Source organism: Magallana gigas, chromosome 4, assembly GCF_963853765.1.
Source record: "Magallana gigas chromosome 4, xbMagGiga1.1, whole genome shotgun sequence".
Taxonomy (NCBI): domain Eukaryota; kingdom Metazoa; phylum Mollusca; class Bivalvia; order Ostreida; family Ostreidae; genus Magallana; species Magallana gigas.
The window spans coordinates 18,420,179-18,447,495 of NC_088856.1; the positions used below are offsets into that span (position 1 = coordinate 18,420,179).

General features: G+C 31.9%; 2 protein-coding genes across 4 annotated transcripts; one reads left to right on the forward strand and one right to left on the reverse strand.

Moving 5' to 3' along the window:
* On the reverse strand, positions 1 to 12,558 carry LOC105346694 (PX domain-containing protein kinase-like protein). 2 transcript variants are annotated; one of them, XM_011455398.4, is made up of 15 exons: positions 12,227 to 12,483; positions 11,890 to 12,078; positions 11,395 to 11,491; positions 10,986 to 11,063; positions 10,574 to 10,647; positions 8,509 to 8,583; positions 7,977 to 8,220; positions 7,552 to 7,676; positions 7,055 to 7,172; positions 6,865 to 6,943; positions 6,391 to 6,517; positions 6,013 to 6,096; positions 5,149 to 5,257; positions 4,222 to 4,259; positions 2,494 to 2,630 (listed from the first exon to the last, which is right to left on the reverse strand). In XM_011455398.4, the coding sequence occupies exons 1-14, from the start codon at positions 12,326 to 12,328 to the stop codon at positions 4,222 to 4,224; spliced, it is 1,539 nt and encodes a 512-aa protein (XP_011453700.2). In that variant the 5' UTR covers positions 12,329 to 12,483; the 3' UTR covers positions 2,494 to 2,630. The 2 variants fall into 2 exon arrangements, with proteins under 2 accessions (XP_011453699.3, XP_011453700.2); XM_011455397.4 differs by lacking the exon at positions 4,222 to 4,259 and having other exon boundaries at positions 1 to 2,630; positions 12,227 to 12,558.
* A 45-nt stretch (positions 12,559 to 12,603) lies between these two features.
* On the forward strand, positions 12,604 to 25,377 carry LOC105346693 (uncharacterized). 2 transcript variants are annotated; one of them, XM_066081532.1, is made up of 6 exons: positions 12,604 to 12,763; positions 21,460 to 21,539; positions 21,854 to 22,155; positions 22,784 to 22,931; positions 23,322 to 23,594; positions 23,764 to 25,377. In XM_066081532.1, the coding sequence occupies exons 1-6, from the start codon at positions 12,756 to 12,758 to the stop codon at positions 23,934 to 23,936; spliced, it is 984 nt and encodes a 327-aa protein (XP_065937604.1). In that variant the 5' UTR covers positions 12,604 to 12,755; the 3' UTR covers positions 23,937 to 25,377. The 2 variants fall into 2 exon arrangements, with proteins under 2 accessions (XP_065937604.1, XP_011453696.3); XM_011455394.4 differs by lacking the exons at positions 21,460 to 21,539; positions 21,854 to 22,155; positions 22,784 to 22,931; positions 23,322 to 23,594; positions 23,764 to 25,377 and adding exons at positions 14,601 to 14,686; positions 15,192 to 15,502; positions 15,643 to 15,775; positions 16,087 to 16,260; positions 16,650 to 20,112 and having other exon boundaries at positions 12,608 to 12,763.
* Positions 25,378 to 27,317: the final 1,940 nt, after the last annotated feature.

The following is a 27,317-nucleotide window of genomic DNA, read 5'->3' on the forward strand; positions in this document are numbered from 1 at the left end:
TTACATCACATTTAAAAACAACTTTAATTGAAATTTAAAACAATCACCGATATTCTATGAATATTCTGATCAACAACACACTTTCATATTTAAAGGAGTGCATGGGTATGAAATCATTGCACTATTTCTGTGAAAACTGTGTAGTTTATGATTTAAGAGGAATTTTGACAGGAAAGACACATAACAAAGGAAATCAAATTAAGAACAAGACAACGAATGATATCAATATTCATTCTGTATACATGTACAATACCAAGTGTCTGGTTTAAAATTCTATTGTTTTCAAAAGATAAAAAAAATATGTATTTTTAAAAAAATAGATGTTTTACATTTTGAAATTCGTATTCTACTGAATAATGTAATATAATGGCCTATACTGAATTTTTTGTACATTTAAATTCACAATCTCAACACAATTGATGTACCAGTAATATATAATTCTGCCAAATTTTGTAATTGGACACAATATCACAAAGCTTATATCAAATACATGTGAACTGAAAATATCAACTACATGTAGTGTGTTTTGTTCAAAAATTTTGTTACACACTTCATTCATAAAAAAAGCAATGGCACAAGAAAATAATAGACTATTCTAAAAAAAATTTCCATTTCCAAAAACATACATGCATAACTCATTGGTTTGGTGAGATTTGGTAGACGGTTTATGAACAGTGTAATCTGAAGGACAAATGTTTCATAATCACCAAGATAATTTCATAGATTATGTCATATTAAACAAAACCTTATAAACACTTTTGTTGGGCAGTTGTAAACAATATTTTAGAATTAAGCAGCCCTCCTATCTTTATTATCATGTATCAAAGATATTGGAGCAGCAGCCATATATTGCACCAAGTACAAAAGGTAAATGACCATATGTTAAGCACTAATGTTCATAATATCCCTGAATTACGTCAGGATATAATTGATGAATTTTACAATGATTATACACTTTTGTAATACATGTATGTCAGTGATGTAATAAAAGAATAGTACATACATATAAATATGATTTTATCGTCATTTTTTTCACAATTACAATATTAATACATATACAATGAAACTCAATGGAGCTAAAGAAAAACTTCAAGATATTGTAGGATAAAAGATATGGAGTTAAATAATAAAAAAGATACAGTGGTTGGAATTCCTGACTTTTTTAAATCCGAAGTGTTCAAAATATCAACGTATGAGATACATCCAACTGTATAACTAAGTCTTTCACGAGATCAAGTAGGAATATAACAATATTATGTACATTACAGTCAACTTCAATGGCAATAGTGACAGGATTTGGACATTTTCTAAAATTTGCTAACATTTCATATTTCTTGGGGGCAAGTTGTTTCCTCTTCTTGTAAAAGATGATAATGAAAACAAAAATCCTTGATATGAGCTTTTTTAAAATTTCTATAGCCTCTAGGAATGAGAGTTTAATCATCACAATTTATCATTGGAAGGAATAATATTTGTAACTAAAGGTTAGTACTGCTTGGTATATTTTCTTAAAAATAAATATTTATACAATATATAATGCATGAATGATCTCAGAATTTTTTTCTTCTATAGTTTGATACATATTAATGAGTATACATGTACATCTAAGTATATTCTTATGTTGTAGAAAATCAAACTGTTGAAATTGGCCATTTGTTTAATATAAAAGATTACCATACTATATTCATACATTCCGTCATACGTAAAACATAATGAATCTAAGGTTCCTTATGCACAGTAAAACTAAAACTCGGTGAGTATTTCTTATAATCAAAAGAAAAAAAAACTTCTTGTAAAATGAATCTCAATCTCTGAATTATTTATAAGTTCAGAGTATAACAATAAGATGATTGGGGGGGGGGGGGGGTGACTTGAATTTGAATACATATAAATTCAATGATTTGTATAAAATTTCATTTAAGGAAATGGTTCCAAATTTTTAACTCAAACAAAACTCCCCTTTGATTTTGTTCTCATGAATTTCTTTTTAAAAACACATTAATAACATGATCGACATACTCTCTGCACTAAAAGATACCCAACACTTTCATGAATGAAGCACATTAAGACAACCTATGGAATCTGAATGAAAAATCTTACACTATTGACCTCATAAAATGCTACATATCAACAACAATGTCAATAGCATTCATCATTCATATTATTATTCCAAGAAATAAAGCTCTAATGTAAAATGTTATTGATACCTGAAGCATAATGTATGGCTGGGGCAATGGTGTATAACTATTAATACTGAGTCTAATATACAGGTATTTCTGATATAACCTTTAGTTAATAAAATAGAATACACTGTAATATTTTATAAATGCAGTTTATCACAAGTAAAGCCAATAAGTGACAACTGAGTATACACATGAGTCATTAAGCCCCATTGTTCATCAGGCCCTACACTTTCGGTGCACTGCGATCATTAGTGACCGCCTTCTTGAGGCCTTTCTTTGAGAAGCCAGCAATGGACCCCAGCAGGGCAGCTCTTGCTGGGGGTGGGGCAGCAGCGGGGGCCGAGTTTCCTGGAGGAGGTGGGGCTGGAGGTGGTGGTGCCCCTGGGGCCGGAGGTGGGGGTGGGGCAGCTGGTGCTGGGGGTGGAGGAGCAGCAGGCACACTGGTACCTAGAAAAATCAACAAAAGGAATTAACATTTAACAAAGACTCTTACTACCAGCATGTACATGAATATAATGTATCATATAGCTGATTAATATTGTTTATGAATTTTCAGATGTTTCTTTGAAACAACAGATTTTGCAGGCAAGCTTAACTGTCATGTCTTCCATATATTTAAAATATTCTATGCAGTTTTGTTGTTATCTGCATGGTTATCTCAATGCTTAACAGAAATATATATAGATAAATCTTAGATCCAAACTAATCTGAAAAATTTAGATTATAAAATCACTCATTAAGGCTGCTCATGAAAAGCTTTCAGACACATGGTTTTCAAAAACTTCACCAGAACGTATACAGCTACACAAATTAAGTATTTAAAAAAATAAAATTAAGCTACCAAAATAGAGAGTTTGTCACATGCAAGTTGCAGCCATATTTAAGCTTTTTTTAAAGCCAGAAACAAAGTTGTTTGCTGTCATGAACTCTTGCAAAATTAATGCTGAAATACAAAAGTTCAATAGAAATTAGTACACATTATCTGTTTACAGTGTAATAATGCTTACACATATACATGTAGTTACAAACTATTTGCTACATAAAAAAAAACTTGCCATCTAGCATCAGTATACAATACATATTCCAAATAAAACTCTACAATATTGAGCTTATTGTGTTATCATGCAGAATGCCACATGAAATCCATTGCCGCAAGCCAGGGGTTATGTGTTCATTCTACTTTGACAAACTCATGGCTTCAGAGACAAAAAGTTTTCACATTTTATAAAAACAATTCCAGGAAATTTCACCAAAACTTAATTATAAAATCAGCCATTATAAAAATGCAGATTTAAATGATTTTCAATGCAATTATTTAAAATTCATAATGTATAGGTTATTGAGCATAAATCAATTATAGTCATTGTCAAGTGACTTATGGAAGATAAGAGAATAATCTGCTTATACATGTGAATATAATTCAGATCATTTTGGCTAAAACACACTAATATATACATGTATATTACGGTAAACAAAAGTAATATTTCATCTGGTTAATGGTCTTGAGCACAATATATTACCGGTAAATATGCAACCTTTAAACAAAAAAAAATCACTTATAGATATGAATAAATTTAGAATAAAGAAATAATAAGAGAAAATTTGATAATAAGATAATCTGACTAAAGAATAATAAATCCTGTTTAAATTCTATAACACAGCTACCAGTACAAGCATTTTATGAAACATTATAATGCAAGATACAAAAGAGTACTACTTTGTATTAAAAAAATCATTCATTAGTTAGTTATTTTATATTGGTACAGATCTAGAGTTAAACAGTCAAGAAATACATTCACAGTTTCCATTCAGAATTTCAATCAATTTTAAATAAAAAGTTAATTAAGCTTCTGAAGGTAATATTTTCATGTGAAGACTTTTTTTTGATAAAAGAATAATCAAAACATTTGAAAATAAACTATGAACATATCTTGATTGGCCACGAATATATGTGAGTAGAAAAGATTAGTTTCTGCCCATTTTAGCCAATAAGCCATCACCACAAACAAAGAGTGACAACATCACATGCAAGTTGTACCTATTGTTCAGGACTTTGGGGATCTTGTGATAAAGGTTCTGGAATTCAAATGTCATTTGATTTAAAAAAAATACCAGTACATTTAATATGACATTTATTTCCTCAAATATTCTTACTTTCTCCGAAGAAGAATTCCTAAATTGCAGTGTAAAAGATATCAAACTTATAGAATATTCCTGCAACTGATACTAAAGTATAATATGAACAAAGACAAAAAATTAAAGTATTCTAGGTTATCTGAGAAATTTCTTTGATTTTGTATTATCATTATCACGTTGATGTACCCCTTCTAGCCCATATGCTTCTATAAATCATAGTAATTTTAAGTTTCATGTTTGAGGTATTTGTGAAATTTACATGTTCTTTTATCAGTACTGTAAAGCATTATATAAATGGAAAAAAGGGAATATTTACAAATTATCATTTATTTAGATGTTGTGTTAAACAAAATGAAAGATGAAATAATAAAAACAGACTAAAAACCTATAAAAATTATAGCTCTTCAGAGATAAGACACACCAGTCCATTCTGTTTTACACTACAAGTGTGAACGATCTGTAAAAAGCCACCCAGCAATCTGACACCACTCCATAAAGCGAGAGTTTATAATTTATTACTTTGCAAATCTCACTACATCCTCAACATGTATCACACATCATTACATCAGAGACACAGACAATAACACATAGCAATGCTACTGAATTCTATTTCATACATAGGTTTTGATGAGTTTGATATTGTTTTAGATAATTACTTCTTTAGAATTCTTTTTCTATGTCAGAAGCTTTAAGATACATTGTAAATTTTATAAAAAGTTAATTAAGCATAAACATTGACCAAAAACAAAAACGACAGAGAGAGATCAAATTCCAAATTATCAAAATCAAACGTTGCATATATAGAACATAATAAATCAAGAGTGCCTACCTTTGGGTGGCTGGCTAGATGTAGATTCACTGGGCTTAGTGGATTCACTAGATTTGGATGCAGAAGCAGATGGCTCAGAAGCTATGTCACCATTCTCTTGCAATGCTTTCTAATAAAATGAAAGATCAATGACTTAATCAGAATTTTATTTTAACAAATGATTTGCCAAAAACATTGCAGTGACACTAGAAATTTTCATTATTATGATGCTCTTGTTTGTACGTCATTCAATAAATGTGTAATTGCTGATTGATTGAGGTCACGAAGGCAGGCTTAATGAATTGATGACTCAAACTAATTCAAAGAATAAGGTCACGGATAATACTGTGTACATGAAAATATACACCCCATTTTATTTTCACCCTTTTCACTCATTATCATCAGGCAAATTTAAGACTGAATGAATTTCTATGTCTATACTTACCTCTCTTTTATCATAATGCGTTTGCGCAAATTCAAGACATGGCAAAACTGTTAGCAAGTGTAGAAGGGCGAAAAATAGGGCAAAAATAACCCTGTCTACAATAACTTGGGCAATAAATGATTTGAATGATTTAACAATGTCAACACTCGATCGGAAGAGTTCTGTCCATTAAAATAATATTCAACTACATTTGTTCACCATAACACTACACTGTACTAGTACCTGTATCATTGATAAAGTTCACCGTAAATTCATCTGTCTTTTGACCTCTATCACTGTCCTTGACCCAACAATGAACTTGACCTTTCAATTGACTAAACATTTAATTCTAGCTTGTCAAGTGAAAATATGGGAGGATAAAAATCAAGATCCACGTTGAACTTTCAATTCGAATTTTAAAATTGTTATGCATTCTCACCAAAATCTTCTGTTCACTGTACCTTTTTTGATTTCCTCCTTTTCTTTTTCTCTTCCTCTGACATGTGGAATTGCTTTGCTTTAGACAACCTCTTCAATTGATTTATCTTTGAGAAAAATATCCAAATTTAAATAACAAAGTCAAGTAAAATAATTTGGAGAACTTGCACTTAAGAACACTGATGATTTTACTGTAATTTACTCTTGTTAGTATTTAACTCTGATATTTGGAAATATGTATGTCTAATAATCAATCTCCAAAAAAATATTCTGAAGACTGTTAAATACAAAAATTGAAACATCTTTATATGTTTCTGTAAAAGTAAAGAGAGATGATAACAATAATTACATGTACTTGAAATTCAGAAAATTAAGAGTGGAGTGAGACTTAGCTGACTTACAATTTTTTGTTCTTCTTTCAATCTTTTCTCCATCTGTTCTTTAGCACTTTTTATGGCCTCTTTCAGCTTGCTTGGGATTTTCAGGACTGGTTTATCTGAAGGAGGCAGTACCACTCCAGCGAAGAAGCTATTCATAAAGAAATTAATGAACAAGCAAGTTACTAAGAGCACAAAAATAAAATGCAATCATCCAAAACTATGTGGACATTTTTCCTATTAAAATCATAGCAATAACACACTAGATATAGAATGATGTGTTATGACTACATCCCCCCCCCCCCTCAAAAAAATATTGTTGATAACTTATCAAAGTTCATTAACTTTTTAAATGATATTGATCCAGATCTTTTACTTGTGCATACACATAGTTAAAATTTGCAGACAATGAAATTGGATGAGATAATACAGAAAAGTCCTCTCAACTTTGAAGCTGAAAGATACATCTAGGATTATATGTTATCAAACAAGACTCACGGGTGTGAGAGTAAATCCTCGACTGTAGGCAAACCTCCTTTACAGGCCTCTGGGGACAAAATGGACTCCAGGACAGATCCTATAGCGCAAAAAGAAAAATCTCTCAATAAATCAGTCAATCATAATTTTTTCCTAAAATTAGTTTTCAAACATTTTGTGTTCATTTGACCCTGATATTGTTACAACTCACTGATTTCTGGGGGAGAGGAGGGTGGCAGGGAGTCACAGGTAGGGGCCAGGAGTTGTTTACCAAAGGCCACCTCGTACAACAACTGACCAAAACAATAGACGTCTATTAACTCACAGGTCTGTAAAACAAAGAGAAGATACAAATTAATATTAATTTTACAAATGTAAAATACTTTTTTTTTCATAGATGAAACGGACCAAGAAGCAGATGTTTTATTGGTGTACTTAATCACATGCTGCATTATGTATTGCAATCTTGACCAATCATTGGGAAGTTTAATTGATCTATCAAGCATGATAAATATAATCAAGAAAGTTAAGAAGTTTTCTAAACTTGGTAAACCATATATATATATATATAAGAAAACCTTGGGCTATTTTTATCACAGGAAAAGAAAAATCTTACAATATTAAACTGATATTGTATTTTATTAAAATAAAGAAATATCAAGTATTGATTATTGCCCTGGTACAAAAGTACATGTAAAATGTACACACATTGATCTTTTTGAACTGGGTGAAAAATGATCTATAGTATGATGGCAGCCCTAGTAACCAGTTCTCGAGATCTAACAGACGACAGTTTCCACCCTCCATTACCACATTTCCCGCATGTAAATGACCTTAAAAACAGAAAATACAGTACATTGTACACTTAAAGTTGTGTCAAATCAAGACTCAGACAACTGTTTAACATTATCAGGGTAATCTCTCTCATTAAAAAATTTCAAAGGATTTTGATAAAACACAATATTTCTTGCTAACATGGTATGAATTTGATATGGTAATCAGCCACTAGCAGGTATCGTCCATGTATATTAAAAATGTAGTTCAAGGTTCAAGTAGTTCAATCCCAACAAGTTGTCAAATTGAAATAAATTGATATCTGGTATAAATAAACCAAATTTTACTGCAGATCTTACCATAAGGTAATCCTTTCTCATGTAAGAACTTCAATGCCTCCAGAATTTGCTTTCCAACAATTTTTACTGCATTTAGTTCCAATGTTGAGCAAGACTTGGGACTTGCGTACTTCTTTAAGTAGTGGTTCTTGGGTTTACATTTACAGACGGCGTCACGCAAGGTTCCCTTCTCTTGATATGCCCTGATGGTCAGTCCTCCACTTTCAGTGGTTGTGGAGAACACAACTGGACAGATGTTTGGATGCTGAAGAGGAAGTATGAAGAATTAATACATGTATAAAGAAAGTTTATATGAAACTTCTGATGGTGAAGAGAGTGTTTTATATAGAAGTAAATGAAATTTAAAACTTTCTAAAATGATCAAACAAAATTATGCTGCCAATTACATGCATATTTGTATTTCTTGCAATAAAATTCTGTCAAAGCTTTACAACATGAACCATAACATATACACTAGATTATCTAGTGTCTCTCAGAGAGAGAGAGAGAGAGAGAGAGAGAGAGAGAGAGAGAGAGAGAGAGAATTACTGACCTGAATTGTGGGTAACAACTTTATAATAGCATTGAGTTCCTTTTCAGCAATATATTTGTCTGGACCAAAGCTACTCTGTATAATTTAAAAGAAAAAAAATAAAGTTTACTTTACATGCAATTTAAAACTGATATTTTTTGCAACAAAAATATAGCTACAATGTATAGCTGTTGTATGGTTACTATAATAGAATATGAAATTTAAACTTAGAGTGTAATGCTTAAAGGTTATATGAAACGATATCCTGACCATATTGAGTTATATACGGGAATGAGTTCATAAGTGCCTATTTAATAAGACTGACATTGTTTTTTGAATATTTTATGCAAAATGTGAGCGCCACAGTCGATCAAAATCACTTATTCGCGAAAAGGAACATTGACTTACGCGGCTTACCTCCCTTGCTTATGACGTCAGTAAGACCCAATAGCCTTATAAAGCTATGTTGTGAATACAAATATCCATGTCATTTTCCAGCATTTTAAAAGAAAAAAATACTATTCTATATATAAAACTTGTATAATTATAAAATAATCAACCACGTCAGTATTTTTTCTCTCAAGAAATGAAATCGTGTGCGTTTATATAGAATGAATGATTTTCTTCATAGATCCACATGCATTAAGTTTAATATAATTTTAATATATGCATGTATATATGTTTTATTTCGACCTTTTTTATGAAATTGACAAATTCAAAAATACATGATCGTTTTTTCTCATTTGCACGTTCATGCGATTCATTAAGATTTTTTTTCTAAACTTACATGTATATATAGGCCTCGTGGTGCCTCATTCGCTTCACAATTATACTGTTTGTTTCGCTTTCAAATTCACAAATATGTTACCATTTAATTATTTTTAGTCTAGGAGAAATTTCTTCAAATGTTTTGTTTTTGAAACGTGTACTTATATTGATATGTGCGGTGTTTTGATTTTACAACGTGTATACATGTGCGGTGTTTACTCACAGATCCCCTGTATCTCACTTCCTTCCGCAATTTTTTCTTTCGTTTTTTATCATTATTGATGCTTGTTCTGAATAAAATCTGTTATCGTCACATTCGTTCACAACTATTTTTATCAAACAACCGATTTATTTTACCGTTGCATTTCTAAATCCTTAAATGCCATATTTCCGTGATCTTCATAAAACGTTAATACACGTGTACACAAAGTATTTTCTAAAGATATTGCTACATGTACGTATATATCAATAAGTCAGAAATTAATATTATTTCAAAATAAAATTTAAGAATAATTTTGCGGCATTTAACAGCAGCTCTTAAATACAAACTATGTATACAATGCCTCAAACATTTTCATTGGCCTGTCTTATACTTTTTTATGTGACAAAATAAATCAAATCAATTAAAATGCTTTAATTCCCTTTAAATGTAGCTCAATCATTATACGTATCGAAGAAGAAAATGATGTTTCTATTTCAAAAGTATAAGCATAATTCATTAATCAGCTGTTAATGTTGGAGCATTTCTTTCGTTAAATTTCCACTGCAGTACAGGATCTTCATCATGAAAGCTTATTCATTAACGACCAATTAAAACTAAGTCATCTGTAGGCAACTACGAAATCAAATTATCTCATTTGAAAAGAGAACACGTTCATATATGCATAAATTACTAAAATTTATTCGATAAACTTCTTTAAAATTACACTAGTTTTAATGCATTGTTTACATCGGTGGGTCTGTGTGACGTCATAAATCCACAAAATCAAGAACGATAAGCGGGGAAGAATTTTTTGAGGTGCTCATATTTCACGGTTATTTCTCAGTAATGCAAAGGCAAAAAAATCTTACATCACGTATTTTAACATTTGTTTATACCAAGCTTTATATTTATGAAAGAAAATCTTAGTGTTAAAAATCGATTCATATGACCTTTAAGGACTAAATACATGTATTATCATTTTAACAAGAGTAAATTGAAAGAATCCTCCATCTTGTTTCTCAAGTTTTGATGTTTATCATGATGTTTAGCATGAGTGAGAATACTAGTGTACATAATTAATACAGTTAGATTCAGCAATATCTGCATAATACAAACCCATGATAAGACTTGGCGAACTTTGGGTTGATCCAATGGTTTAACTAGGATATAACTCTTTCTTATCCTCCATCCTGTAGAAAAAAAAGTTAAGGATTTATATGATATATTTTAGCTGAAGGTCTGTGAGTAGCTTCTTGTCTAAACAAATTTGGATAGATGACCTGGGAGCTACAGTTCTACTTGTAAAAAAGTTGCAATTTACACCACACAAAAAATTGTGCTTGTTTTGGATTGATTAATCTTCAGAGAGAGAGAGAGAGAGAGAGAGAGAGAGAGAGAGAGAGAGAGAGAGAGAGAGAGAGAGAGAGAGAGAGAGAGAGAGAGAGAGAGAGAGAGAGAGAGAGAGAGAGAGAGAGAGAGAGAGAGAGAGAGAGAGAGAGAGAGAGAGAGAGAGAGAGAGAGTATTAACCTATATCTGGCAGAGGTTCCAACACATCCCATTTCTTCTCTGATCTGAACACCATAGACACATGTTGTAATGCCAGTTCTTCATGAATGATAAATGAACTCAAAATTAATACCCTACAATTTTAGCTGAAATTTTTAGTTTGTTTTGTATGATTTGTAAGATCAGAAATAAAAAAAAGTAGATTTTTAAAAGCATGATGTAAAAATAATGCCTTGTTGGACATACCTCTTGATAATACAATATCAGTAAATGAATATTGATTGATAAGATTATGTATATATTATATTTCCATCTTCTTTACTAATACAAATGTGATTAAGGATACAAATATATACATGAACTTAACATCTGTATGTGCATGCAATTTTTAAAAACAGGCCAATAATTAAGCAATATTCATAAATATTACCTGGAATATTGATTGAATAGTTTGTAGAATCAAGAAATTTTTTGAAGAAAAGTGAATTAGATAACATATGATGATCAGCAACTGCGGCGAGGTAGTTCTGTAAGAGAAATTGGTAAATGAAGTACAATTGCATATTTCAAATGGTTAACTAATGAAATATATGCTATTAAAAGAGAGATAAAAACTTACTGTACAGATGAGCATTTAAATTAATCAATATGCTTTATGCATGCTTTATACATGTATGACAATGATGCTTAAAATAAATGGAGAAAAGATGTAAACATTTCCCATTATAAATCTACGTAAGAAATTTGTTTTCGTTCCTGCTGTAAACTTTTATGAGTGAAAAGGGATAATTTGTCAATGAAGTTATCTTGGGTATTTTCCATTTCATCGATTTCAACTGTACTTCTTTCACCAGTATGTGTATTTTTATTAAAAATCATCAAAAAGTGATGGAAGCAATAACTTGGGACAGACTTTAGTACATACCTGTAAACCCTGCTGCCTCTCTGCAATGAACTCTCTACCAAAGTTTCCAAATACTTTTTTGGGAGGCAGTTGTAGCTCAATGTTTGATATTCTTAGCTCTGCATCAAGAGCCACAAACTCATTGTATCTCTTATCTACCGTCCAGCTGTTCTCTGGAATGGGACCCCTCTGCACTTTGACACAATATTCCTACCAAACAAAATACCATGTTTGCGTCAACTATAGTACAAACACCAAGAAAAACTTTTTTTTCAATATTTAAGAAGAAAAAATATCGCAATTCAGTGTCAGCAGAGACATAATGTCTCTAATGTCAGAAAATGAAAATAAAAGTCACCATGTGGTCTTCTCGTTTTTCTGCGGATTCTACCAGGCATTTTAAAGGAATGGTGTCGTCAAGAGTTACTTTTGTTTGCTTCTTCGTCTCAAAAACTGCCATGACTGACCAGCTAAGGAGCTAACTGCTGACGTTGTTTACATTGCATCCTTTTTACAGTGGGGGCGTGATAATGACGCGAGAAAACTAAAATACGAACTGATCCCGGTTTTGTAAAAACACATTAAAACTTATGATGCACGCTCAGTGATCGATTCAACTTGATATTTAACACATGAAACATTAATAATTGACTTTAAACTCAATTTTCAAACGTGGGATTGATTTATCGTGTTTATTACGATGATATATTAAACCTACTTTCACTTTGTAATGATCGCCTTCTTCAGAACGCTTGTCATATTGATCGGGGTCAACTTAGTCATACTCTCTGAATGAAACTGTAAACAACCATGAAAATGTCTCAGTTATATTGCCATCTTCTTAGGGAAAAATAATACTTCGAAAACAAAATAATGAAAAATAGATAATGAAGAGGTGAGTAGGACATTTCTCTTCTTAATTGTTCTCTTTGTACTGCCTTCTACCCCCCCCCCCCCTTTTTGGGGAGGGGGGGGGGGTCCTTTGTATTTGTTCATTGTATGAGGTGAAGGGTCATGCTATTTCTTAGAGTGAATGTATACAAAAACTCTCTTTAAAAGACTACGCTATCAATTAAGACTATATTTCCATGTGGTATTGAAATTTGAATAGGTCCATTGTTTACTTGTGGTCTTTGAACCGTGACGTTTTATTATTACTATTAGTTATAGAAACCACAAAAAGCATTAACATGTTATCTGTTTATTCCTTAATGCCATATCTAAACAAGCATTTTCGTTGCATGGTATACATTAAGATTGATGGCACAGGTAAATACATACTTTAGCTTGTATTTTCTGAATAATTTTCATTTTATAACGCACCTACATGTATCTTGGTAAAATTCGGATTATATACAAATATGACAACAAAAATTCCTAATTATGATAAGTTTAAGCAATGAACAGGTATGATTCATTGTAGATATTGACTAGATATCATATAGGTACATGTTAAATAATGTTTTTCATTATTGAGCATTATATGAAGAATTGTCAAACGCTTTAAAAAACATTTTCAATGCGCATGTTGTGCAAGTGTATTTAATGGTATAATTAATTATCAGAAAGAAGTATTTGTGAGTAATACCTGTGTGATGCTGACAGGAAATACTTCATTTTGTTGTAAATATTCTCTCTCTCTCTCTCTCTCTCTCTCTCTCTCTCTCTCTCTCTCTCTCTCTCTCTCTCTCTCTCTCTCTCTCTCTCTCAATATAATTAGATGCTTGTAAACTTGTACAGGTATATAGAGCATCATGCTTTGTTTTATTTTTTTTTTTTACTTATTACTCTTTTCTCTTTTAAACTGAAAAACGAAGAGATAGAGACATACTCTACTTGAATGTCTTTTCCTACTAAATCAATATGAACAGTTGACGTACAGTTTTCAATGTTAGAGCATTGATAGCTGTACTAAGTACTGGCATCATTACGTGAGGTTGTGGGTTTTAGGCTTATTGATGAGAGAATGATGCGAAGCAGACATGTAATCCCTGAACTTAATTTGGCTGTTGTTCAGTTTGCCATGTATTGATTTACCAGTGCAGATATTTACCTGAATTTATATAAAATGTAATCACATCTAAAACTAAAGCCTTCCAGGATCTCACTCCCCCCTCACCATCATCACCACCCCCATCATTATGAATAATTTTTTTAAAAATATGTTTCTCAATTGATGTATTTATCGATTTATCAATAACTCAGCTCCCTTCATATTAATTAATAGTTGCATCAGGGGTCTGTATAACTGATGTTTATATTCCTGATTTTTATTGGGAAGAACTTGTAGGAAAGAAAACAGTAAATGATTTTTTTTTCCAAATTGGGAGTAGAAGTTAAGGATCAGTGATCCATATTTATGAATAAAAAAATATCGTTTGCGGAAATCTATAGAATTTGAATTGCAAGCTTAAGCTTGTTCACTTACATATAAGCTGCAGTAGACATTTATTAATAATTATGTAAATCAGGTGGTCATTATTGATACTGAAAATGGCAAAATTAAAGAAAGTTAAACATTCTGTCATGTATTTCATTTCTTTTGATGCAGAGGACTGATGTACTTAAAAAATGTGTTTGATACTTATAAAAAAGCTACAAGTAACATTATAGAAACATATAGGAAATATATTTAAAAATTTTATAAAGGAATTAAATGACAATTTATAAATAACAAATTAAATTTCATCCTCGGAGTTTAAAGAAGTGCCCACCAGTTCTTTATCTTCCAGATTCAGAATGGATACACAGATTCTGTCAGTGTGTCTTATTATCGTGTATTTGTCCTGCCAAGAAGTGGAGGCTTCAGCAAAGTTATGTAAGTTGTTACTATTCTGATAAAAGCTTATTGTTTTATTGCAATGTGTAAAATATTCTAACATCAAAATAAATTTTTTATTGAAATATTCTATGTTACGCATACCATTGCTTTTATTGATACATTTATAAGGACATGTCTTGGAAATTTTAATAAAATTATGTCAAATATAAATGCCAATTATAACAGTGGTATGGTTTTAGATGGCTGGACAGTTGTGGCCATTTTTAGACTATATTGATCTCCTTAAGCAGAAGAGCCTTGTGAAAAGATATAGGAAAACATTCAAATTTTAAAGTTGAAATATATAATGTTTAATTTTTCTTTACTGGATAAAACATGTAGCTATAGCTTTCAAAATCATATTTAATAATTTAAGTTGTTGACCAATCAGCCTCTTTAATTAAAATAAATCTTTAAATAAATATTCTTGAGAATCAATGGTAATGCCTTCATCTTTTTTCTCATTATGAAGTGCATATGTATGAAAAATATTGCTTTGTAGATGCATTTGACCAGAGAAAATATTGTCCAGAAAATGGTGCTCACACTCAGTCCTTGATGCTCCATGATGAAGTTATCCTCCTGGCCAAGTCAAAGTCCGATTCTTCCATTGTGGACAGGATCACAGATTACTTCTTTGAACCTGTGACCGAGTGTGAGATGAAGTTTATGACGTCTTCTCAAGATTCAAACAAAAAGCAAGCACTTGAGATCGAATTTGAGAGTTTTAACATTGCCAGGGTTGCATGCGACGTTAGACTCGAGATCCATCAGAGTTCAACTCAGTTCTTCACTGCAGATGTAAAAGAAATGGTAAAGGGTTAATTCTTGAGTTATAGCTTTTGTTAACCCATTAATATACCTGCAAGATTTCTGATGGGAATGAAAAATTTAATTTTTCAGGATTTGAACATGTAATGGTACAGTATTATTATAATTTTATATTTCTATAGGCAACATTGACCTGTGGAAGCCCTAAACCTCCTATCATGTACACAGACAGGGCATTTGTTGTTCGTTTCCGGTTCTTTACATCAAACAGTAAAAAAGACTACTTTAACTTCAGGATTACAATCAAACGCTCAGGTACGTCTTTTTGAAGTCTTTTTGAGAGAGAGAGAATATTGATTGTTGAACTTCAATGTTTAATCCCATAAGGATCAGTAGACGGCCAGGTTTAACTCAGAAATGATATATTGGTTGAAATATTTCTCAGCGAAAAATAGAATTAGGTACAGGAATAATTTAGAAATTGACCCCAATGACCTTTATATGATTCCACAGCATAAGTTGATTAGACAAGAGTATTAAACTAATTGATTCAAAAATTGAAATAGATGTATTTCTATAAAGTCATTTTGGATATAAATTTCTATATCAATATCCCATAACTACAGTTGGTGAGCCAAAGGAAGAAGGCATGTCTATCGGGGTCAAGATCGGGGTCACAGTGATTTCTGTTGCGGCGGCCATTACCCTTCTGCTTCTGGTCTATAAGTTTGTGAAGCTGCGCTGTGAGACCAAAGACATCGAGAACCCGAGCCAGCGGTCACGGCAAGGCAGTGATGAAGGTAAGGGGCTTGATTTCAATTTCTAGTATCGAACACAAATAAATCAGTGCTCCTTGTACACGTTCATATGTGGTTGGATAAATTCTCCCAAAAAATTGTCAATCTGATTAAAAACAGTAAACAACTATGTTCAATAATAAATTGAGGCAGAAAAAGTAAAGTGTTTTTGAAAATGTATTTTTTTTATGGATATGTGTATGTAAAAATATGTACATATATGTTAATGATTATCATGTGTGAATTAAAAGACATGTAATATTGGGCTAATCTCTCAATAGGATGTCATGATCAAAGTATTTTTCAAATAAACATTTATACCTACATTGTCAAGGTAAAAATATTGATAAATTTTGCTGAATATGATCTTTTTTTTCTTGTTGTTAACTCAGATGAGGCAGAGAATCTTCGAGACTACCATGATGATAACTTTGTGATGACGGACTTCCCCTATGCCAATATGCCTATAGTGATTTTAAATGGGGATGAGGCACCCCCACCTTATAAAGACATAGCTCCTCCAGCATACGAAGAGGCTCTACAGATGCCAAAAGCAACCGAGCAACATGAAGAAGCAACCTATAGCAACTTTGAGACACTGCACAGTGGCTCTAACTTCAACAGCAACCAAGGAACAAGTCAGAGCAGCCTTCAAAGCAACACAGAACCGGACACAGTAGAATCAGATCCTGGAGATATAGGATCAAGTCAGTCAAATTTAGCCAGAAACATAGGGCAAGCAACTAGGCAACCAAATATAGCAACCAATGTGCAACCAGCAACAGGTCATTCCACAGAGCAGACCCAGGTCTGAGTAAGGCTAGCAACACAGATGGGACTGTGTAGTTGGTTTACTGTCATTGGTTTAGTTGGTGTCTTGATTGCGTTGTAGATATAGCAACTTTCTTATGCAAAATTCATTTAATTTAATGCTGTAGATAACAAAAATATTTGAGATTTTATTTGGGAAGGAATATTTATCACATTAAAAATTCATTCATTGTAAAGCAAGCTTGTCGTGAAAAATGTACACCTGACAGGTGCATGAGATATCAAGCAAGTTGTATTTAGAGTTCTTTTTAAGTCCTTACAACAAATTTGGTGGTGCTTAAAATTTTTAACTTAAATCAATTAAGTAGCGGTGTATCAAAATGATGCTTAAAGTGACATGATGCAAATGTTACAACTGTAAAAAAAAAATTCATGCATAAGTAGAATTTTTGCGTGAATCCCACAAGTCATATTTCTTTTTAACAAGAAACTATGAACTTTTAAAGAAACAATATGGTTAAAGGTAGAAAAAGGAAAAGTAGAATTATTTTCTGGCCTAGCATAAACATATCAATTTTCCCTTCTGCTTCCAGATCACACATGCATAACCAACTGCAGTAGTTTTCTGTAAATACATGTACTGTAGCGTGGAATACATATTTTGCGTGGACCTGTAATTTCTTTGAAGATGCACTTAAATACATTTTCTTTGCCATCATGTAACTGTAAAATTGTTTTTTTGATTTATCGATTTTAGTCTCGCATGTTTTGTGATATAAATATTGGCCATGTTATAAATTCAAATAACCCGTCTTAAATTCATGGATGCATCATTTATCATTGTACTTCACATACCAGGGTAGAATAAAAATTGTATCTCTTTTTGGTTGCATTTGTACATTGATTAAATTTAGTTTTGTTTTGTGACTGTATGATGTGTAAGTATTTTTTTCAAGTAAAAGTTGAGCGTATGGGCATTCTATAACATATACATATATATTTATTGTAATTTTAATCATTTATTAATGTGTGAAAACTTGTACATGTTTACAATGAAACTTATATATGGTGATTTTTGCAGGTTTTAATTGAATGCATTATATGTATGTACATGTACCGGTATCTGTTTATTTTACTGTGCCTGGTTTGATGTTGTTTTAATCCGAAAATGGCAAAAGTTTTTCATTTAGAAAACCTACTAGTTTTCATGAAACAAACTGAAAAATTAATACATTGTACAAACACCAAATATCATGGTTGTTCCAGAAGATTTTTTTATTCTTAATGCATTGTACTTATTTTCTTGTTATTTCATTATTTAATACTGAGTTTAATGTGATTGTTAGCATTATATGTATCTTTTAGTCATTCAATTAACACTTTATTTAGAGGCATTTAGAATCAATCGCCCTTTCCGTTGTCAGTAGAAACAGCGTATGTTTGTAATGTATTGTTATTATTCAGGATGATGAAGCAACATGAATGTAAACACTCTATAGCTTAATTTCAGTTTTATTATAATTGCAAACACATAGATATTAAATAGACATGTATATAATATATATGACCAAAGATCATTTCCCTATCATGTTCACTTCAAATTCCCAGTGTTAATTTATAGTCAATAACGTAAGCATTATATGAACACACGTCATTTAAAATTTTGACTTACTCCTAGAATTTGCATGATCTTTTGACTTGTATGTCTTTTTAGAAAAATATATGCATAGTTTACACAGTTTTTCATGTATGCCTTTCCATTAATGATAAGTGTGCAAAATAATGTTGCATCCTTATTTGTGTAAGAATGTTATCTATGTCTCAGATTTGTGCAGTGCCTTCCTTTCCCTAATCCTTGTGCTGACTATTGCTTGTTGTGTTGAGTTTAAAGTTCTACTGTGTTGTCTGCTTATTTTGGTTTGGTGATCACTGTAGCTGTTTTGGTCTGTTTTGTAGAAATTTTTGAAACAATTTTCAGAATCTTCTCTGAATCTTGTTTATCCAATTAGTGTGAATGTTAATTCCCCTATGTCTTTCTATAGAATAAACACACAAGTAATGTACATCATTAATGGTGTGTATTTTATCCAAGTGTTAATCAACAACAGTTACTTTCCCTACAGAACATTAGAACTGTATGGTCCAATCTGGTGACCAAAATCTTGGACTACTTATCGGTTGAAAGGAGAGTACTTTCCATGTTCTTATCACCACTGATATTAATCATAAATTAGAGATCTGAAAATTTCAAATTAAAAATTTAATTAATTATGATAATTTTGGGGTTCATCCTTTATAGTAAATTTATGTATGCAAACAATTAAGGGAAGGTCTTTCATGCATAATTAGATTTACATGACCTTTAGACCACTGTCGTTTTGCTGCAAATTTGTTTTAAAACCACTTGCAGATTACTTATACATCATTTTGTTCAATTTTTTTTTCTTCAAAAAACGATATCATAGTTTGGTTACTAGTATTTTCATTCCAAAATGATTGAATGGCGTTAGACAATATTTGACAATAATATATCTATTTTGCGTGTTTTTCTCATGTTGTTGAAAAACTTAACAGAAAATTTAGGTTTTATTGGAGTAATTATGTTTGAATAAACACAGAAAAATTAATACTCTTGCCATATTTTATGTTTTGTTTTTCATGGAGCAGGTGTGTAAATGTTTTCTTATTATTGTATAGTTTTTAAAACAAGTAAAAACAAAAACAGATTTTTTTTACTTTCATAGATGTGTTGAATTTCAGCGTGTGTAAGTTGGGTTTTTTTTGTGGGTTATTTCTGGGGAGTATCAGATTTATGTACCAATATTTCTTATTTACATCAATATAATCCTATGTGTATATGAATGATTTGTATGGACCAGTTATGATAAATCATTCGTATCTCTCCGTCTTTTTTTTGATTGTTTATACATTAATATTTGCATTCCATATGTCTGGTTTATAAATAATATATATAACCGCGTAGAACAGTTGTTTGTTTTTGCATGGTGTGACGTAATGTTTAATATTTAATATATTATGTGTTATGAACACTTAAGTTGAAAACAGAATAAAATTCTAATTTGATTTAGGACTTTGTTTTTCTTCTTCCACACTGGTCTGTAGAGATCGATGTTTTCTTGTTTGTTTATCCATGACATTGAATTTTATGAGAACAAATATATTGAGAATTCAATACAGAAAAAGGAAAACACGTAGGGTGCTCAGTATTATATCAAATTTGGATGTTATTGTGAACGTTTAAACCTTGATTTTATCATTACTTCAGTTTAGGGTTTAATATACTTCATATATGTATCAGAGATGTGTTCAGTTGAACGCCAAAAATTAGTGTTACAGTTGCAACGACTACATTTCTTGTTTTTCCATTTTTTTTTTATTATATTGCGATGACTAATTTTAACGGTTTTAAATCATATAAGTATGATCTTTAAAAAAAATCATTTCGGGATTGGCTAGTGACAAAAACAGAGTGGCAACGAGAAAAGGTTCTGGCGAAGTTTATCACAGGCAAATAAAAGTTTATTCACAATACTTGGCATTTACACTAAAAGAACACTACATTTAGCACCAGGAAACTTATATTATATTGTAGTTGATAGTATTTTATAAATTAAAAATTAAATCAATCCATCTCTGTCTTAGACAATCTAATTAAAATTATATCCTTCACGCTCGTGTCTCTGTAAGGAGATCCTCACAGCGACATATCAAATACGGGAAGGTGAAGGATCTAATTTTAATTACATTGTGTCTTAGATAACCAAAAAAAAAATCGTATTTAACCTAATTAGATCTTAAAGTGTGAAAAAAGTGTATTTGACACCAGTTTGCCTCATAAATGTTATTAAACTTCGCTGAAGAAACAAGCTTTAACTTTGCTTGTAAAACACAAAAAATATACAAGTACAAATTGAACACATGTTTTACACATAAAAAGTATATTGTGGTCATTTGCAATTGTGTTTTACTTAAATGTAAAAGAAATGTTCAACGTGCATGAAAATGAACACTTGCGCATTACATGTATACTCATATTTGTTTTACATGTAAAATTTATGCTAGAAATTATGTAAATCATGTGTTTTACACCAGTTATATTTGTGGACATCTGTGTATAGCGCAGTTATATAATAGATAAACTTAATCTTGATTTCCAATAGTTCATAACGTGTGAATTAACACACCACAAAATCAGGAAGGTTTAATACTTTGACATGAGGATTGGAGAACCATTGAGTGATTGAATCGCTTCACTAGTACATGTAGTGCACAGTGCTGTCTCTATAGTACTGTCTTTTGCCAAAATTTTTAATCACAACCCTGTACCCAAGCATCTTTTCATGTTTGCCTTTTGAAGACATTGCAGGAAGCAGTGCCTGGTGTTTGATTTGACTTTCTTTGATATTTCAGAAACATGCTCCATGTTGAGGTGTGTTGTGTCATGTTCTTTCAGACGGCCGTGTGTTTAGGAGCGCTAAGCAGACACAACTGTACGTACACGTCTGTCAAATACAAATTCTTATTTACAGAAATTTTATATGAATTTTTAATATTTTTGCAGAAACTTTGAGATTTAAATTACTATATAATCATATGTTACAGCAGTCTGACATTATATTAATGGTAATACCATCTAAGTAAAATCACAACCCCTTTTAAAACCTTTCCAAAACTATTCAAAATTGAGTCAGTCTAATCAAATTGATATACAGATGTCTGATAAATCTATCTATTGGTCCTAAAACTTATTGAATCTTATCGGAATTTATTTTTTGCACATCAATTTTTGTGTGAATTTTTACAGACATCTTGCAAGACGAGAACAGTTGTGACGTCAAGAAATGCGGGGCGCAGACGGACTACATTCCGTTAGGTGAAGAGGTGATGGTTTATGGAGGCGAGTTTGCTGTTCATCCCACGGAGGATCATCAGCATGATAAATGCAACAATGGCGTCGCCTGTGAGTTGCAAATATTTCCGGACTCCGGAAGCAACGAGAAACAGGAACTCAACATCAGCTTCCGGAATTTTTTCATAAACGTGGATGATGTCACGTTAGAAATTGATCAAGATAGTACAACGTCTTTTAATGATGCCCAACTTATAGTAAGTGGAAGTTACTATCCAAATGCTTTCCTGTAGGTCCTAATTTGGATCGGATAGCGTACAATACTTTTTCAGCTAAACTGAAGTTTAAATGCAACCATTGGTAGCAAGTTTGACAACGTCTCGAAATCGCTTCCTGACAGTGGGTTAACGCATTGGGTTTTTTTTTCTCGTTTTCATAAGTACATTGTCATTTTTAACTCCTTGATTTAAAAAAAAATGATTCTCTGTTAGTTTTAAGAGGTATGATTACAGAGCGCATGCAGTTGTTTGTATATGAGTAAGCATTTAACACAAAGTATGGAGGAACCAATTAGAATCGTGAATGAGAGAGGATGGAAAATGAAGAAATTAAAGAAAATGAGAGAATTTTAGCGAGTTGGTCCTGCACTGTCATTTAAATATATCTACTTAGTATATGATAGATACTAGTACTAGATACTTTTACGAAAAAGAAGTATCAGACAAAATCAAATAGTCGAGAGCTTAAGAAATTTTATCGAGGGATTTACAGGGCATAAATTTATCCTTTATTGGTATATTTGAAGAATAAAATGATTTATGAGCTATAAAATACGCTTGCAGATATCGTAATAGCAAATGCATTTTTTTCCTGATTACTTTTAAGGCAACATTGACCAAGGACACTAAGCCTACAGATTATTTGTCCGGTGTTGGCAACGTTGTCCGGTTTCGTCTTCATGACCTGAGTAGTAAGAATGAAACTGACAGTAGTCCCTATCACTATGGATTCATCATTAGCATTAGAAGAGTGGGTGTGTATAATCCATTTCTTTATTACATTTATGTTGTGCAGAGTATTTATCTAAATTATCTGCATGGTGACTGTCGTGTGAACATCATAACGTGAAATGTTTAAGTTTATTTAAACTCTATAAAATTTCTTCGGGTGTCAGGGTTCATGGACTTTACACATGTACATGTACGAGATATTCCAATAGTACCTATACTAGTTAACGATACAATCATTAAAAAACCATTTTTGGTCTTGAATCCAAATATCATTGCAAACGACGCACGAAAATTAATTACCTTGGTACCACCTGGTCATCCAAATCCACGGTGTACATGTGCCTTGCATTCCGGTATATTGTCCGTATATCCTTATGTCACGTGTAGCTACATTCAAGTGTTCTCTATAACAGGTGCTTCCTTGACCACGCCCGACCCATCGCCGGACGAACCCCTGTCCCCCGCCACCACCGGCTTCATCATTGTCATCTCACTGGTCGTCGTTATAGTCGTCGTATTCCTGGTCATTAAGACCGTCATACTGCGGAGGAAAATGGAGTTTTTTCGGCGAAAGGACGACGAGCCATTGAACAGTATTATTCTAGCGGATGGCAGCAGGGGGTCGCACCCCAGGGGCAGCAGGAACGAGTACACACACATACCCACGGGGAACCCCGGACCGGACGGTAAGGCAACGGGCGCATTGCAGATAAGTACAATGTACTGGCATAATAAATAGCTGTATGTTGCTTTGCAGCATCAACAACTTGTAGTATCATATTAATTAAGCAGGGAACTTTTTACAAAATATTATAAAGCATCTAAATTCAAATGATTTTTTCGTGTTAAACATAGGACCGCGTTCAAACATGGTTAGACAAACCTCGGAGGAACCTAGTTACGTCATGACGGATTTCCCTTACGTCAACGCTCCTATCGTCGTGCTGAAATCTCCCGAGAGTTCTGGGTCGCCCGAGATCAGGGCACCGCCTCCAGCTTACGATGAAGCCATTAGATACTCAGAGTAGTTTTTTTATGTTGTCAACAGTGATAAAATGCATTAGAGTCCCGCTAACTTCAAGAGAGCATTGACAGGACTCAGTGGTGTTCGTGCTTTGTTGTATTGGTACAATTGGAAGTTCGGTGTTGGTCAGTCATTTCTATGAAATTTGAGTTCTGTTGCATTAATTATGCAATACATGTATACATGAATTTCGTATATTAAGGCAAAACTGCAAATGAACGCATTTTTACGTTACAAACACGCAACTTTCGCTGAAAGCTTTATGCGATCCACCACATTAAATATAAGCAAAATGCATGTAGACCTACTATATGTCATTGTGACTTTTCCCGAATGACGTATCATATTGATCTTTTTTTATCATTTATGCGTTTTAGGCGGATCTTTTCTCTTTGTTTTTTATTCACTAAAATTTTGCGATATTTAATAGTTTTCAGTTGATTTAACAAAGACTTCTTTTATTTGTGAGGTTTGCGTTTTACCGCAAAAGATCCGCGTTTATTTGCAAACTCTACGCATGTTTATGCTATTTTTGCTAAAAAAAAAAAAAAAAAAATGTATTCTAATTTCCAAAAAATCTTATTTGGAAAAAACGTTGAACAGCTCTCGTCGTTGAATATCCAAAATTAATTGCTTTGAAGCTTACATTGTACATTTACATATATGTGTATGAGAGCAATTTTTATTTAGATATGTTGTGCATGTATATTAATGTTATAGTACATGTATATTATAGAACAAGAGAAAAAATTGGGGTGGGGCGAAACATGCTTTACCACGATTTAAAGAAAAGATGGACAAAACATGAAATTAATTTGTACATGGAACATATCAAATAATATTGTTTTATTTCAATTTTTAAATTCAAGTGAACATGAAGTTCACGTATTGTTTGATGTAAAATTCAATTACATACGTCCAACATGTAAATAATTTGAGATGGTTTTTCACTTAGACTTGGATTGGCCTCACTTTTTTCATCCTGATCTGTTGTATTATACATTGTTATTTCTTCTTGACGTACATGAACATGTATATTTTTTTACCTGGTACATCTTGTTTTTAAGTCATTGATTTGACAGTAAGAAGTTTTTATTTAAAAAAAAATAATGTATGTAATATGTTGTTGTTGTGAAAGGTGCGATAATAGCTGCGTGAAAATCCCCCAAAAGTGTCCTGATCAATTTTTTTTATCATTTGTCAATATTTTTACTGCTACAAAATTTATCATATTTTGTACATGTTTTTACTACGTAAATTTTATATAACTAATAAATAGAATTTGGTAGATTTTTCAGTTAATATTCTTTTTTAAGATTAATCAGGATATAAACTTTGTTGTTCACGTGACCTAGATATGTACTAGTAATCACGTACTATCAACCTAATCCGAAAAAAAACTTGTTCACGTCGATCATATTCATTCCTTATCTTTACGTTGAAGAAATTAACCATATTAGAATTTATGACATTATTTTTTTTTCACGATAAAAATTGGACATCCCTTTTATATAAAACATTTTATTTTGACTTTTTGCCACCTATATTAACATTTTTCTCTTCATACTAGTATATGAAATATTTTTTATTGATGTACATGTAAGCTATATCTTTTATGGTCATTTTCCATCTGAATTGGTATTTATTGCCTAGCCTGTTTAAAATACAAGTAAAATCAGATTAAACATACAGATACCATTTGGTGCTAACTTTTATATAGACATCACCGTTTATCCAGAACTAGTCAGTCAATTTGACAGGAATAAACGGTTAATTAGCCAGCTAGGGAGATGAAAAATATAGCCGTGTTCACTTATTTCATTTTTTAAGCGTTTGTAGGTGATGCTGGGGTGTATTATAATTATGATTTCTTTTCAATCGACGGTGTGAAAATGTATAAAGAATGAAAAACTAGTAAACAATGTACGGATTTGCCAAACCCTGTAAATATTCAATTTAATTCAGTTTATTGACATCACTATGTTGACATATGGTCAAATGAAATCAAATGACAGACAAAAGAAATATTATTAGAGGCTATAGCATGCAAGACAATTTTACACAATTCTTTATAGCCCCTGAAACTGTTTTCTCTGCGTAAAGCATTTATCTAAGTAGACACCTCGACGTTTTGTAGTTTATAATCACATGAATTAACAATTTCTTTGATGGGATCAATACCACTATAATTTTTCATTAAAAATTTTTAATATTAAAACTTATAATTTTCATAGATATAATAGATATTAATAATATATATTATAGATAATATAGAAATTACAATATGACGGATGATGAAGGTTTAAAACTAAGAGGAAAGGGGGTGCTTAAAAATCTGTAGGACAAATTTTCAGTTCTTCCTTTACACATTAAAGAGATTTGTTTGTGGACGTTTCATTATTTTGATACAGATTTGATACAGGTTGTAAATATGATAATTTAGCAACGGTTTCTGTGATCGCTTAGGTATCCAATCCTGTATATCTGCATTTATATACATTGTTTTAATTGTCATTGTATTGGTGCGTTCTTTAGCTCCGATAAACTTTTTTAAAAATTTGTTTGTATTCGTTTTATACTGTGATGATGTTATTGGCATTTCTTGGATCATTAAAAAATATGAGAAATAAAAATATACCATTATTTATTTATTAAAAATTATTTTTTTCTAATATGGAATTAATAATTACTGTAATTTACGAATTTTACAGGCACCCCCCCCCCTCTCTCTCTCTCTCTCTCTCTCTCTCTCTCTCTCTCTCTCTCTCTCTCTCTCTCTCTCTCTCTCTCTGAGATGAGGTAGTGCTGGCAACCTGAATTTATAGTAAGAACAATACATGAATATTTATACAGAGGCATAGTGTGTTGTGCAACCATTGAAACCTGGGTTTGTTTGTTTTTTCTTCTGTTTTGTTTTTTTTTGGGTTTTTTTTTTGGGGGGGGGGGTATTTTTTTTTTCTATTTTCACCTCTCCACAACGCAATTCTACCGACCCTCCCTTCTGATTTCGCCTGTTCTTTGATGATAAAAGTTTTTAAATAAACCCTTTAAGTTTTAGATCCACCACCTAATTAATACTGTTACAGTCATTTCAAGAAATAGATGTCAAACGAACCGGTAATTTGATACTTGGGTACGATCTTTAAATATATTTCTAAACAGTTTTAAGTAGAATAGGAATTACTCGTGATCATTGATCTGTTGATCCCAGCTTAACACGATTTGGTAATCTGTATACCGCCCCCTATCGGACAGGTAAATGAATATGGCGACCAGGTAAACAACGAGTTTATGTCAAAGGAAACTGTCAAGGTGTGGCTGTTGTGAATATCAAGAAAAGTTTATTTATTGGCCATAAACACAGGTGAGACTTGAAGGTTAAATT

Coding starts and splice junctions, on each gene's coding strand:
- LOC105346694 (XM_011455397.4), bottom strand. CDS start 12,328: ATGGCAGTTTTTGAGACGAAGAAGCAAACAAAAGTAACTCTTGACGAC. Junction 10,648..10,985: donor GGAACCTCTGCCAGATATAG/GTTAATACTCTC, acceptor TTTTTTCTACAG/GATGGAGGATAAGAAAGAGT. Junction 6,097..6,390: donor TGAAAGAAGAACAAAAAATT/GTAAGTCAGCTA, acceptor TTTTTCTCAAAG/ATAAATCAATTGAAGAGGTT.
- LOC105346693 (XM_011455394.4), top strand. Junction 15,776..16,086: donor GATTACAATCAAACGCTCAG/GTACGTCTTTTT, acceptor CCATAACTACAG/TTGGTGAGCCAAAGGAAGAA. Junction 16,261..16,649: donor ACGGCAAGGCAGTGATGAAG/GTAAGGGGCTTG, acceptor TTGTTAACTCAG/ATGAGGCAGAGAATCTTCGA.